The 16,158-nt window shown below is 42.1% G+C and overlaps 1 protein-coding gene across 1 annotated transcript in view; it reads left to right on the forward strand.

Annotated features, from left to right (window-relative positions):
- ZNF710 (zinc finger protein 710) overlaps positions 1-16,158 on the forward strand; it is a 188,247-nt gene that overhangs the window by 151,089 nt on the left and 21,000 nt on the right. The window contains exon 4 of the mRNA XM_089687625.1: positions 6,324-7,797. Within this exon, the coding sequence (XP_089543751.1) occupies positions 6,343-7,797 (1,455 nt within the window). The 5' untranslated portion in view covers positions 6,324-6,342. The remainder of the gene's footprint in view (positions 1-6,323; positions 7,798-16,158) is intronic.

Here is a 16,158-nt window from a genome sequence, read left to right on the forward strand (position 1 = left end):
TCTGGGAGCTGCGACATCACCTGTAGGCTCCCACAGCACAGCTGTTGTTGGCACATGCTCCTCTCCCCTGCAGCAGCCACTCACAGACACAGGGGAGGTGGAGCTGTGGGTCACTGGACTGGACCAGAGTGGATTAAAAATAGGTAAGTACACAGATCTTTTTATACAGCAGAATAGGTAGGAGGAGGGAGGAGAGAACACTTTTATAGCAATAGATAGTGTAAACCTAGTGCACATGATCAGAAAATTGGATGAAAAAATACTGCTTTCGAAGCGATCATACGATAATCTGATCTTTCGTACACAGCTTTCATCCAAAATTATCCCAGATTGTACGATTTTCATTTAATCAGCACAGTATTGGTTCAAAAAAAAAAATCAGAAGAGCGAGACCACGCTTGTTCAGAAATGAAAGAATATATCACAATGCATTACATCACTTTTGAAGTTGTATTCTGTTGTAGGAGAATTTTCGTAAGTTTAGTAACCTCTTCATTTTTCGTTATGAGAATATCATGCAAAAAATAAATAAATTTGTCTGATATTCTCATTGTGTGTACCAGGCTTTAGTGTTTTCTTCAACTTTAAGGCTAAACTCCAGGAATAACTATTTTTGGATATTTTGTAAAAATAAATGACTTCTAATGTTGGATGTCTCATGTGTGGATGCTCCCATATTAGTTAAAACTCTTATGCTAGCCATACACTAGTCGAAAAATCATTCGAACGGGTCTTCGAATAACAAACACATGGTCGTGAAAGCAAATGATATTGCCATCGTGTAATGACCGAATTTTGAACGATAAGTCATTCAATGGACACAAATGAATTAGTTTCTCTTTCGTTTTTTGCTTCTGGATCACATATGCACAATAGCAACAGTTTTATTGGGCGATAAACACATTTAATAAGTGTGGGGTTTTTTTTCCTTCCCAATTATACTTACCTCGGTCCGATGCTGCATCCTCCTCTGAGAAATCAGCGTTCACACGACTGCTGATCGATGAGTTCTCACAGCTGCTAAGAGCAGAGAGTGGTGACTGTTCAGCCTTTTGAAGGATTAAATGCTTATTAGAGATTAGAGGTGCAAGGTTAAGCTGTGTTACTTATTTCTGGCTCTGTAAGGTTCTAACACTGTCCTCAAGCTCAGGTCTGTGGGTGGTCCCTTGGTGTCATCAGCCTGAAGCTGCTTAGAGAGTACACTGCAGGGAAGCGGTCCCATGGGTTGGGGGACCATGTTTGTGGAGAAAAGGAGGTAAGAAATGCACCTTATCCATGCACCCTAAACAATCATTTCACCCTTGCAGTGTGGGAGGCGTTTCGTCACTTCCGACTTATTCATAGGGAAGTGACGAAACACGTCAGGAGGCTGTGCGGCGACTGGAAGTGACGCAGACCAGAACCGGAAGTGACGCAGGAGCGTCTGAGAGTAAAGGCCGGCGGTGGTGAGAGCACGGTTCGGTCTTTTCTCTCATGAACATCATAGCTATTAACATCTTTGGGCTTGATTCTTTTTAACATCTTGTAAGTAGTACTCTTCTGTGGAGAATAAAGTGTTTAGTTTAAGAGATTCTGCACCACGTTGGGTTTTAGTTTTTATCTTCTATGTGATATATTATGAGTGGAGTATTGGAAGGAAGCTTCTTTTAACCCTGGAGATCGGGAACAGTTATTCTAGGAGTCCAGCACCACAGGATGAAGGGAGTTGTGGTCCCTGGAGAAATTCGTACCAAAGCTCAGTATGCCAACCATGAGAGTGGGAGGCAACAGATTTTGGTGAGTGCACACCTGAGAGGGGAGCACCACACGGATTTATATTTAGTTTTTGGTACAAGTATTCACGTGATGATCGGATGATCTAAGGGATTTATTGTGATGAATTATGTATGATTTCTGTCACATGGTGATCACAGGAATGAACTGAAACATTTGGACTTTTTATTTCATTTAAAATTTTATATTGATGCATACGCCGCTAAATTATTTTTTTCTTTAAATATTTTTCTTGTATAGGAGGGTGTGCTTAGCTAAGGAAACCCCTCCTCATTTCCTGAAGACTCCTGGGATGTATGACATAATTTGCCTAGGCATGGAAAGCATGAAACAGTAGAAATGTTAAAAAAAAAAAAAAAGTTCAATACAAGTAAATGTAATATTGTATAAGATAGGTAGATGTGAGCGCACAAAGAAACTATATAAGTAAAAGCAGCCAAGCACAAAGTAACCAAGTAACCCTAAAATAAATAGTATAAAAATAATGTGCGGCGCTAAGATAAAAAAGTGTATATATAAACTAGCATATAATAAGCATAAAATAAATACAAGATTCACTGATCATAATAAATCATATATAAGTTCATCAGGTGACTATGGTGCTCGTTACTCCAGCGTCCACCTGGAGATGGTGGATGTGCATATAGGTGTATAAGCAATGTGCACTCACCAGAAAGTGCAAGTAAATGCGCGTTAATAATTTATCCTGATGTCGTCAAATGGTCATCATGGGGTGATGGCAGGAATCTTATGCCTTTCCTCTATGGCTAGATGGATCCTGAGATGTGGGTTGGTTGATATCCAGATAATCCAGAGTTCCCTTTTATGGGATAGGTGGGTGAAGTCCTCTGGGTCTAGTGGAGGCTCCCTCTCTGGAGGTTAGGATAGCTGTGAAACCAAAAACTCCCCAGGGGAGTCAAAGCAAAAGGATGCCCACAGTGTAGTAACTTTTAAAATAATTTATTGCAATAACCTGAGTTAAAACACGACAAGATGAAATGCAGGGCATGAAAAGCAATGTGGACTAACCGTCCAAGTTTAAAGATGGCCGCCGGAGCTCCACGTTGCTCCGGTGGCGTGACGTCACAGCGTTACTGGCTCTTCTTTACCCGCCCGTCGTCTGAGGCGAGTGTCAGTGTAATATACCTTTCTATCTATGTACGAATGTTAGCAGCATAGGGTTTAAAAATAGTCAATGTTGATTGAGAGAGTGAACTTCCACTTTAAGACATCTGAGCAAATGTCTTTTTCATAATTTTTCTAATTATCGTAAAGGATGATTCAGACTTGCTTGCGTCCTTCAGATTGACTTAATTTCTATTTGTCTGTCTGTGGGAAAATACAGTGGTGGTGATTTTTTTTTTTTCTACTCATGTGAAGCATGACTTTAACACACATCACCAAGTGACACCAGCGAACATTTCTGTGTCCTACTGATGTCCCAGGCATCTTGTTGACCCTTCGTGATTAACAATTTTCCGGGGATCATGTTTGGAATTCTGTATTCTTCCTAGATCCCTTTTCCATTACAACAGTCAATTTCTCCGCACAGTGTTTTCTTATAATTAAATCATCTGTTAATATTCCTATCCTGTTCTTTGAAAATGAATATGCGCTGGAATTATGGCTTAAAAAGGATGAGTTTTCTATTCCATCTGTCATTTTACTGTGTGAGACACAAGCAGTATTCCATTGCCGGAGTTAAACATGGAAAGTCAGGTGACCAGACCCAGGGAGGGAGGATAATCATTCCAATCACATAACAAAAATGAGGAGCTATTTTCCACCAAGCTCTCCCTGAGGTTCCATGGAATTTCTTCCACGTTTCATCTGTAGACATAACATACTAAGATTCATAATAAAAGTATCTGTCCTTAATTACATGCCTGTACACCCAATTCACTAAGCTAAAACACCAGAATAAAGAGCCTTATGCAGGCCATACATGGTTTGAATCCTGAACAATTTTCGTACGAAAATCGGACCTAAGAATAATTGGATGATTTTCGCTCTGTTAGTGGGGCAATGACATCGGCTGATTTTTGTGGTTCCTCCCCATTTCGTTTATCGGGCATGCTGGTAAATTCGTGAAAAATGACCGATTTTCGAAATCATTGGTGGCACCATTGGATTACAGAACGAACGACGTTTCAATTTTTGGACGAAAAATCGTTCGAAATTAGAACCATGTATGGCCGGCATTGTTTTAAAAAAAGTGACAGTTATTTTCAGTTGAGTCCACTGAGATTAAATATTAGGCCTCTTTCACACAGGCAGTTGTTCTGCTGCTTATAAATGTATGTTTTTTTACTTTGGAAATCCAACACTCCTGGCAAACTTTACGTTTGTAAATTGCGTTTATCTGTAATTACGTGCGTTTTACATGCATCTGCATTTAGCTGCGGTAGTAAATTCTTGCTTTTTCTAATGCAACCGTTTGCTTTTGTTCTTTTTACTGCGATTAACTGCATATATGTACAGATAGCTGCAGTACATCGCTCCTGGACGCTGTCAACTTTAGTTTTCCTAAACTCATAAAACCGTATGCTATGAAAACGTTGCTAAACGCAGTGTGTGAATGGAACCATAGAGATGCATTGTCTGCATATAGCTGCAGTAAATTAGTTCCTCTAAACACACCTAAAAGCTGAAAACTAACCTCCCGTCTGAAAGGGGCCTTACAGTCACATGGCATTCTTATCCTTGTGTAAAATAGAATTGAGCAGCATGTATCTGGTATTTAAATAAGGAAACTGAGGAAAGAAGAAAGATATATAATCTAAATCTTGTAACAAGAAGCTATAAAAAAAATTGCCAAATCCAGAAGCTAATGGGGTTATTAAACTGATTCTGTAGCTATCTCCTTCTGTGCGAAGTGGTATCAACATTTTAATGGCGGTACCAGGCATTGTCAGGGCAGGTTCCCTCTAGATCAGTTGCTCAAGACTGGCCTCTCAATGTGATGGGTGAGACTCATTAAATTGTGAGGCAAGAGCTAAGTGCCAGTTTTCTAATGGAGGTCTATATTATGTAGAGGATTTTGAAGCTCTCAGGGTGCTTTGGAGGTTAACAAAAGGTACATGAATGCACCATTGGTACTTTACACAGGAAGATCCTAGTAGATCCACTTTTGAGATTGCACACAGCGATGATAAATAGTGAACATATACTGGTAAAAAAATTAATCAGTTTAACTGAGGTGTAGTTTGTAATGTGCATGCTTGGATTGTCTTAATTGCTTCACTACTTAGTGAGTTACTAACAACAAATCTTGTACAAATCCGTTCTGTCAACCCTTTATATTCACAAGCTTGTTCAAGGTAAATGGGTAAAGATGACAGGCCTGGAGCCTAAACCTGCAATAACAAATTAGCAATGGCGGTTCCCATATTCCTTACAAGCCCCAGTTAAGCCGACCATACATAGACTGAAATCCAGCCAATTCAACAGGGATCCATGTATGGGAAGACTGATTGTACCCAAGTCGAGATCAATTTAGGTACAAGCAGCCCTTTGGATTATTTACATACGGTTAGTGCCGGTGGCTATAGTAGCTACCAATAATCATCGTGTTCTTCTGGCCAGGAAGACTCCCTGCATCCCCCTGTTGACACAATAGCCATTTCACCATCAATACTGTTTATCTTGATGGGGTAATCTAGTTTCCTTCCACCCATGGTGGAAGAAAAGAAAATAGAATCATCTATGGGCTGCTTTAAGAGCTATGCTATGGTTTATGAAATGTACTTAATGTGTCATAACTGCTGTAGTTACACAGGCAGATATTGTGGAGTTGGGTTATAGGTGTAGAATGGTAAGAACATACTTGTTATCTGTAAATGGTAAGTCCCACAGCACTGTGCTTTCAGGTAATGGGGTATGAAGTATGGCAACAATGTGCTGGTGACTCCAATATCATGGGAGAGGCTTTACTAAAAGTGAATGAAGACTATTCTTATGTTGGTACCCATGGTGCAGAACGTGATGGCTTCAGGTCAGCAACCTGGAATTGTAATAATGCTGAACTTGCTTTCACTGTGTTAATAAACAAGATCTAACGTTGCAATTTAGGCCAATGCTAAGGTACAAAACAAAGACATTGAAAAATGTTGAACTCTTGGTTTAATATATCTACCTAAATGTTGTGAATACTCCCATAGGGATCCATAAATTTCAGACCCCCCAATAGGTCCGTGAACAAGAGTGATTTGGCTCAGTAAGATATTCCTATTTATGTTCTTGGAGAATGGAACGGGGGTAGGAAATGAGTGGTGCAGGTCGATGCTCCCGCTAACCCCAGAGGTAACAATATCAGTCAGAAAATGTCTTCATTTTTGCCTTGTTAACCGCTTTTCCAAACAGAGGCTTGCTGTTCGGATCAGGAACATCCACTAGATATTACATTTTTGCATGTCCAAGTCAAAAGGGGCTGATACAAGTGGCACTTAGCTTAAGTTTATGAATAGCCCTACTAACTTTACAGGAGGTTTTTTTTTTATCTCTGTATTAATAGTAGTATAACACTCTAAAAATTGTTTTTTCTCTTCTAGGTGGGGGCATGCCATCTTGATGGTCTGTAACATGGGTCGGTTCACAGACTTTGGCACCCAGACCGATGCTGTAGTGGTGCTGTCTCTAGCACAAGCTGCAGTTTTGGGACTGGTGTCAGAAAATGAACTATTTGGTGCCACCATCAGTCCTAGAAATTTTCTCCCAGCCTCCAGAAGTGAGCCCTCAAATAATGGACTAGTTGAAGATGAAAAGCCAGAACCAGAAACGTTCATTAACACAGAGGGAAAAGAGGACTCTATGGAAGATGAGGGCTTGGACCCTGAAAAGCACACAAGGCGGAAGAAGCGACAACCTGTCAAAGTCATTCCAAAAATTAAATCTGAAAAACTTGAGGAGGAGGGAGATGGAGAAATCTGCCAAGTTGTGGTGGAGACCAAAAATGAAGAGCCAGATAGTGAGGAAGCAGTTCCTCAAAATGCTCAGGAACAGGAAAGTGATAACACTGTACAGAACAATTCTTTAAAAATGATTGACCTCAGCACGTTTCGTAGGCGGCCCAGGAGGCGTCATTTTCGTGACAGGCAGCGCCATGAGGCAAATGCAGACTACAGACACGTTGCGCAACACCCTTATCAGCATGCATACCCTATTCCTCCAATGCCAGTTATCCCAGGGAATTCCAGTGTGGATGGCATGCAAAGGCAATGTAGTTATGGTTCGAACGTAATGCAGCCTAGTGAAAGTCAAGCCCCATCCATTGGATCTCCTAAGACCGAGGACAGTGGACAAAACTACTCCTGGTCAGATCCGAACGATTTTGAATCAGACACAACTGATTCCATTGAGCGTAATAAAAAGGCCCAGCTGGATAGATTAGATATAAATGTCCAGATTGACGATTCTTATCTGGTTGAGGCTGGAGACCGTCAAAAGCGATGGCAGTGCCGGATGTGTGAGAAATCCTATACCTCAAAATACAACCTAGTAACACACATTTTAGGGCATAGCGGAATCAAACCCCACTCATGCCCACATTGCAACAAACTTTTCAAACAACCAAGCCACTTACAAACCCACCTCCTCACCCACCAGGGGACAAGGCCACACAAGTGTGATGTTTGCAATAAAGCATTCACACAAACCAGCCACCTGAAAAGACACATGCTGCTGCATACCGACATCAAACCGTACAGCTGCCGATTTTGTGGCCGAGGCTTTGCCTACCCAAGTGAGCTCAAAGCCCATGAAGTGAAACATGAAAATGGCAGGTGCCATGTCTGTGTAGAGTGTGGTTTGGACTTTGCCACTCTGACACAACTGAAGCGTCACATCTCCTCCCACCAGGGACCCACAATGTACCAGTGTATGGAATGCAACAAATCCTTCCACTACCGCAGCCAGCTACAAAACCACATGCTAAAGCATCAGAATGTCCGACCATTTGTCTGTAAAGAGTGTGGCATGGAATTCAGCCAGATCCACCATCTCAAGCAGCATTCATTAACACACAAGGTGAGTAGTGATCTGTTAACTTTCTTCTATCAATATGAGCTATAAGACTGAAAGTTTCTGAGGGAGGATATGCTCTTGCTGCCCATAGTAACCAATGCAATCGTCCTTTTTATTGTTCCTTTCGGGTATAGGAGAGAGAATGGGAGAATCTGATTGGCTGATCGGTGCAACAAGACAGGATTTTTCTATAGCCATTTTAAATCATATTGCTTCTTCATTTTTATTCTTTGTAGGGTGTTCTGGTTGAATCTTATTGATACAAAAAACTATAGTAAAGGTATAGAAAATTATATAGAATTAAGCCAGTACATGAAACAAAACCCTCCCATCTAATATACACTGATCAGCCATAACATGATGACCACTCACCTAATATTGAGAAGGCCCTCCTTTTGTTGCTAAAACAGACTTGACCCATGAAGGCATGGACACCACTAGATCTCTGAAAAAAGGTATGCTGTGGTATCTGGCACCAAGCTGTCAGTAGCAGATCACTGCCTCCGCCGGCTTGCCTTCTTCCCATACTGCATTCTGGTGCTATCTCTTCCCCAGGTAAGTGATGCACACACACTCGGCCATCCACACAATGTAAAAGAAAACTTGATTCATCGACCAGTCCACCTTCTTCTGTTAGTTCTGATGCTCACCTGTCCATTGTAAGCTCTTTTGGCTGTGGACACTGGTCAGCCGGTCTGTGGCTATGCTGCCCCATACGCAACACACTGCGATGCACTTTGTGTTCTGAACCCTTTTTATCGGAACAGGGGCGGACTGACAACTCATGGGGCCCCTGGGCAATAGGGGATCATGGGGCCCCTGTGTCCTTGCCCAAACTGAAAAAAGCCTATGAAAAAGGTACCAGGGGCATCTCATGGGGCCCCCTACTGACCCCGGGCCCTCGGGCAGTGCCCGAGTTTCCAAATGGTTAGTCCTCCCCTGTATCGGAACCAGCACTACCTTTTTCAGCATTTTGAAATATAGTCGCTTTTCTATTGGATCAGACTACACAGGTCAGCATTCACTCCCCACATTCATCAATGAGCCTTGACTGCCCATGACCCTGTTGCCCGTTCACCAGTTTTCCTTCCTTGGACCACTTTTGGTTGGTCCTGACCACTGCAGACTGGGAACATCCTACAAAAGCTGCAGTTTTGGAGTTTCTCTGACCCACTTGTATAGACATTACAATTTGGCCCTTGTCAATGTCACTCAAATCCTTATGCTTGCCCGTTTTTTCTGCTTTAAAAAAAATAACCTTCATGGGCGACATGGTTACTTGCTTCCTAATATATCCCACCCACTTTCAGATGCCATTATAGCAAGATAATCAATGTTATTCACTTTACCTGTCAGTGGTCATAATGTTATGGCTGATCGGTGTATGAACAAAGTAGCACATGCAAGATATTGTAGAACAATCACAAGAGAAAAGCCACAGGTTGCTGAGCCTGCTCTGCAAGTATTGAGATATATTTATTTGTTTTTTTAATACATGTTTGCATTGCACAGGAACTCAGGATATAGGGAACACCCAGGGAAGCAGAAACAATCATACGTTTGTAGCTCATAATGTTCTCCTACCTGCAGACAATACATGTACTGATTAACAATGCTATTATCCTCCTGTATAGCTTTTTAACATATAAGAACATAGCACTGTATGTTATGCCTATTAATGAGTACAATGTTCCCTGTTAATTTAAAATGCTGTATCTGTGCTAGTGTTTATCTGTTCCTTTTTTATTTTTCATTGGTTTGATTTTCTTCCCTGTGGCTGGTTGGCAGTTCCCCTACAGAGCTATCTGGCTCCCTCTAGTGTAATGTGGATCTAAAACTGTCACTTTTCTTTTACAACTTTTTGTTAAAGGGAATGTAGAGCCCCTTAAAATGATTTCTCTGATAACTATGTACATTAAATCAACCTAATATCATGAATATGTCGCATTGTGACAGTTTGTAATTATCTATAGGGTTAGTCATAGTTACTCATTACATACACACTCTGTTTCCTGTATTGTAATTCTACACAATGATAGTCATTGACTGCTCTGTCTAAAGCTAGCCATACATCTGTTGCTTAGCACGGTAGAATGAGTGAAAAAACGTTTGATATCCCAATGAGAGCATGCATGGATAAATCTCCTTTGCCATGGATTCCTGCTGTCAGAATACCCGAACAAGGACTGTATCTGATTGGCTACAGTTACTGTTTGGTTGACTTTTTTTCCACCTGACTTTTGATTTCTGATTCAAAATTTGTTGAGCTGGGTGGTGTTGGCAGGGCCAGTCACCAGGGCTGGGACAAGAGGTGAGCAGGAGGCTGCAGCCCCGGGCGCAAGGGTTTATTGCAGGGATGGAGGCACCCTGTGCTAAGTCCCTTCTATTACAAGGCGGACCGGAATAGTGACCGCAGCATCACTACTCCTGTCAGCCCAGCACTGGGAGCAGTGAGGAGAGAGCGAGGAGGGGTGTGGGTTGCGCACCCCTCTAAGCAGATCCTCTAAGCTCACACTGCCACTGCTAAGTCCTGGCACTGTCACTCAAGGTCCAAATTTCTGGTAATTCACAGGAAACTGCCAAAATTCAAGCCACGTATAACCAGCGTAAAGGGTAACTCCACTTTCATGGGGGGAAAAAATAGCAAATTATTATTATACAGTATTTATAAAGCGCCAATAGTTCGCTCAGCGCTGTACATTACAAAGGGGGACAGAACATGTGACAGAACAATACCAATACAATGCAAAACATGAGGGGATCGAGGGCCCTGCTCTTTCAAGCTTACAATCTAGGAAATAAAAAAAATGAATATAGTATATACAAATGCTACACAAGTCATATTGTACTTGAATGTTATTAAAAATTACCTCTCATTTTCAATCTTCAGCCACAGTAATTTTCTGTAAAATGCAATACAATATGGCAACCTGGAGGCCTTTTGTGCACAGATAGTGTACAGAATGCCACTCCCCCAGAAATGTCATTTCCAGCTTGTGTGATTGGCTCACCAATTTCCCTGGACGTCTGCACTAAGATACAAGTCAGATTTTTTGCATCCCCTACAACAAAAATGGCATTTTTTTGGTGAGGTACTTCCAAGGAAAATCTCATTTAGAAGGATGCAGACCCTGACACTTTCCTCAATAGAACCCTGTAAGTGCAACAGCTGATTGATTATTAAAAAATCATTCCCATTAGATTCACTTTCCACATGGACACAGACAAACAAGCAGCTATTTCTTCCGAAATAACAATCTGAAACACAATTTTAAATCCTTGCAATGTACATTGATCACCCATAGGGGAATTTTTATTTTTTCAAGAAAAGTTACTCTTTAAAGTCTTCTTGCATGGCTGTTTACCTGCACACACCAGATTCCAGCGGCAAGAGTCAGCAGATGTCTGAGCCTGGACGTGGCTGACTGCATTCAGGCTCGGACAGTAACCCTGTAGTGTGTGGCTACATACAAACAGTGGTGACTGGTCGCTGTCAGCCTGTCATTCCTTTATATTAGATGAACAGCTGCTGCTATTTGCATGCACCTGTCATTCCAGCTGCATGTAATGGAGGCCTTGGGGTTTTTAAACCGATTGAAAATAATGCACTCCCTATACGGCTGCTATCTTATTACCACATTTGTTAAGAAGAGAAGCAGAGTGAATGCTAATGTATTGTTCCCTCTAGTGGCTGATCTACAAATCTTTCTGTTTAATACATTAATATGAAAGAACAAGCTTGTATAAATGTGAAAGATTTATCAAAAATTACTTTTAAGATGAATACTTCAAAGATAAGTCTAAATTGGTGGCCAGTGAAAATACTCTCTACGTTCCCTGTAACTGGAGGAAATGACTCTGTAAATGAAAGATTAGAATGCAGTGTCAGATTGACATCACAGTGACACCCCAGGGTTCTTTTATATAGGTTGGCTGCATTCAAATAAGCAACAGAATTGAGCAAATCCGCAACAGTATTCCGTCAGGTAGAAGAGATGTTTTGGTTCAGAGATTTTCCTTAAGGGCTCATTTACACTGGCGTTGCCCTCTGAAGAGTGATCTGAGGTGGATCACTTTATAGAGAACATTGGACAGATGAGAAGTTATGTCACCTCCTCACTGTCTGTTTTAACCCCTAAAACCCCACACCACCCAGCAGCAGCCACCTGCATTTCACGCATTTGCGTCCTCAATCAGTTAATTTGGTCATGTTCAGCAGGCGATGCTGCCCACCAAGTGCAGTTGGGGGTAAGTACCAAATGTGATGGGCTGAATACTTTTTGCCATGCTGCGATACTCTTTCCTGTGCATGTTAAGGGGGGGGTGCAGTAAAAATGCAACTCAACTGGCGTGTTTTTACCATCCACCAAATTGTAAGTATAAACTAGTCCTAAGGGGTGATTTGATAAATGTTACCAGATGAATTGGCTCACTGTCTGTTGGCTAACGGGGTGGCACAGTGGCTTAGTGGTTAGCAGTTCCGCCTGGCAGTACTTGGGTCATTGGTTTGAATCCCAACCACGGCACCACCTGCCTGGAGTTTGCATGTTCTCCCTGTGCCTGCGTGGGTTTCCACCGGGTACTCCGGTTTCCTCCCACACTCCAAAGACATGCAGGTAGGTTGATTGGATCCTGTCTAAATTGTCCATAGTATGTGTATGTATGAATGTAAGTTAGGGACCTTAGATTGTACGCTCCTTGAGGGTTAGGGACTGATGTGAATGTACAATATATATGTAAAGCGCTGCATAAATTGACGGTGCTATATAAGTACCTGAAATAAATAAAAATAATGTCCCGTACCCTTTAGCTCTGGAGTTTTACCTATGCAGTACAAGCCTATTGTCATGATTAGACAAGGTTGACAGCCTTCCAGAAGTAAAAGAAACAAGCAGTCTGAGGGCTCCCAAGATTGACATATGATTATCTCAGTTTAAAGGGGTCAGGAGACGTGCATGCTTCATTTTATAAAGACAATATTAAGTCCTTTCTTCAATTGTACATCTCCTTATGAAGGAACACTCGCACTACAACAAAATATACAGAACATCCAATCAATAAATGAGGATCACTTTACCATAGAACTGATTTGCAGGTTGATGATTATTTATGGTATATTTTCTTTAAATAAAAATTTCTACTGGTTGGATATTACACATTTTCATGGGTCTGACACCAAGAAATCATTTTCAGTTTATTACGTGGAGATTATGTTTCGAATGTAAACCAAAAATTGTTAGGAGATCGGATGGATCCCCTAAGACAGAGGTTTAAAAGTGAATCGACTGCGGTGTAATAAGGTTAGACAGATTTAATGAGATCAATATCGGTAATAAGGCCAATTAGTCAACAGCAGGACTGACCATTTGGAAACTCGGGCACTGCCCGAGGGCCCGGGGTCAGTGGGGGGCCCCATAAGATGCCCCTGGTACCTTTTTCATAGGCTTTTTTGAGTTTGGGCAAGGACACGGGCCCCATGATCCCCTATTGCCCGGGGGCCCCATGAGTTGTCAGTCCGCCCCTGGTCAACAATCCTCCATTCACCCTTAAAATAGGGTAAGATAACGTTATCTCCTTAACTGTGTCAATACCGGGCCTTTTACCCCCTTCCTGCCCAGACCAATTTTCAGCTTTCAGCACTCTCTCACTTTGAATGATAATTACTCAGTCATGCAGCATTGTACCCAACTGAAAATTGTGTCCTTTTTTTCACACAAATAGAGCTTTCTCTTAGTGGTATTTAATTAGCAGTGGGTTTTTTTCATAGTTTGCTCTGTAAATTAAAAAAGACCAAAAATTTGGGGGAAATTTTTTTTTCTTCGTTTCTGTTATACAATTTAGCAAATAAGTAATTTTTCTTCATAAATTTGGGCCAGAATGTATACTGCTACATTGCTTTGGTAAAAATAATCCCAATCGGTGTATATTATTTAGTCGGTAGGGACGTTACAGAGTTTACAAGCTATAGTACCAATCATTAAAAATTGAACACACGTGATCAAACCTGATCAGACGACCTTCTCTCTAGTTCCCGGGTCTCCTCCTCCCATGCCCGCCTCCAGGACTTCTCCAGGGCATCACCCATCCTCTGGAATTCCCTACCCCAATCCATCAGACTATCACCTACTGTCCTCTCCTTCCTCTCTTCCCTGAAAACCCACCTCTTCAGGGAAGCCTACCCCACCCTCTGCTAATTGCCGATCTCCTCCACTCTTCCTACCAGTCCATCCCCCACAGATTTTCCTCCCGTACCACTATCCCCTCCCTCCTAGATTGTAAGCTCCAAGGAGCAGGGCTCTCGAACCCCTCGTGTATCGCATTGTATTGTTATTGTACTGTCTCATGTATTGTCTCCCATTGTAATGTACAGCGCCGAGCGAACTGTTGGCGCTATATAAATACTGTATAATAATAATGTACTGATGGCCTATGTCATTTATTGAGACACTAACAAGCCAGGACAGTACAAATACCCCCCATTGACCGCTTTTTGGAAAGTAGACATTCCAAGGTATTTAGTAAGATGCATGGTGAGTTTTTTTACTTGTACATTTTCCCCACAATTCTTGGAAAATGAAGAAAGTAAATACAATTTTTCTTTTCACACAACTGTTAAATTAACAGGTTATTCCTCTCACACAGCATATGCATACTTGCAGCTTCAACCCAAAACACATTCTGCTGCTCCTCCTGAGGATGGGGATACCACATGTGTAAGACTTTTCCACAGCCTGGCCACATACAGAGGCCCAACATCCAAGTAGTACCTACAGGCGTTCTGGAGGCATAAATTACACATCTCAGTGCCTGACTACCTATCACAATTTTGAAGGCCTTGGAGTACCAGGACAACTGAATTACCCACAAAGTGACCCTATTTTGGAAAGAAAACACCCCAATGTATATTCTATGAGACATGATGAGTCTTTTGAACATGTCATTTTTTTTCCCACAAGTTTTCAGAAAATGTGGAAAGAAAATGAAACTTTTTTTTTTTTTTTTTACACAAAGTTGTCCATTTATAAGATATTTCTAGCACATAGCATGTACATAACAAAAAGTACACCCCAAAATACATTCTGCTACTCCTGAGTATAGGGATACCACATGTGTAAGACTTTTCCACAGCCTGGCCACATACAGAGGCCAAACATCCAAGTAGAACCTACAGGTGTTCTGGAGGCATAAATTACACATCTCATTTCCTGACTACCTATCACAATTTTGAAGGCCCTGAAGCAGCAGGACAATGGAATTACCCTTTGGATGCCTACCTCTCTTTTGGGAGTGCTGCGCTGCTTGTACTCGCCACTGCACTACTGGTGGATGCCTGCTCCTCCTCAGATCTCCGGAACCTCTTTGTTTGGACTCTCTCCTCCTCAGAATCCATTGCTGACCCACTGCTTTCAGTTGGCTCATACTCAAAATCTGAGTCTGAGAGAGTTCCCCGCCACCCTCGTCCGTCATACTCAGTATCTGGATTGCCTCCTCGCTGGTGTATAATTTTTTTAGACATTTTAATGTTCACTAGTACAGATGTTTATCACTAGTACAGATGTTTATCACTGGTACAGATGTTGATTTGACACTGTGACAGATGTGGCTTTGACCCTGGTAGACCGTGACAGATATTGATCACTGGTACAGAAGTGGATGAGCACTGGTACACTGTGACAGATGTGGATCACAGGTACTGTGGCAGATGTGGATCACTGGTACTGTGACAGATGTGGATCATGGGTACTGTGACACATGTGGATCACAGATGTTGATAACGGGCACAGTGACAGATGTGGATAACAGGCACAGTGACAGATGTGGATAACGGGCACTGTGACAGATGTGGATCACAGATGTGGATCATGGGTACTGTGACAGATGTGGATCACTGGTACGGTGGCAGACGTAGATCACTGGTGTGACAGATGTGGATCACAGGTACGGTGGCAGACGTGGATCACGGGTACTGTGACAGATGTGGATCACAGGTACTGTGACAGATGTGGATCACGGGTACTGTGACAGATGTGGATCACGGGTACTGTGACAGATGTGGATCACGTGTACTGTGACAGATGTGGATCACGGGTACTGTGACAGATGTGGATCACGGGTACTGTGACAGATGTGGATCACGTGTACTGTGACAGATGTGGATCACGGGTACTGTGACAGATGTGGATCACGGGTACTGTGACAGATGTGGATCACGGATACTGTGACAGATATGGATCATGGGCACTGTGACAGATATGGATCACGGGCACTGTGACAGATGTGGATCACGGGCACTGTGACAGATGTGGATCACGGGCACTGTGACAGATGTGGATCACGGGCACTGTGACAGATGTGGATCACGGG

Source organism: Staurois parvus, unplaced genomic scaffold (assembly GCF_062004578.1).
Source record: "Staurois parvus isolate SC_StPar_1 unplaced genomic scaffold, SC_StPar_1.0 ptg000432l, whole genome shotgun sequence".
Classification (NCBI taxonomy): domain Eukaryota; kingdom Metazoa; phylum Chordata; class Amphibia; order Anura; family Ranidae; genus Staurois; species Staurois parvus.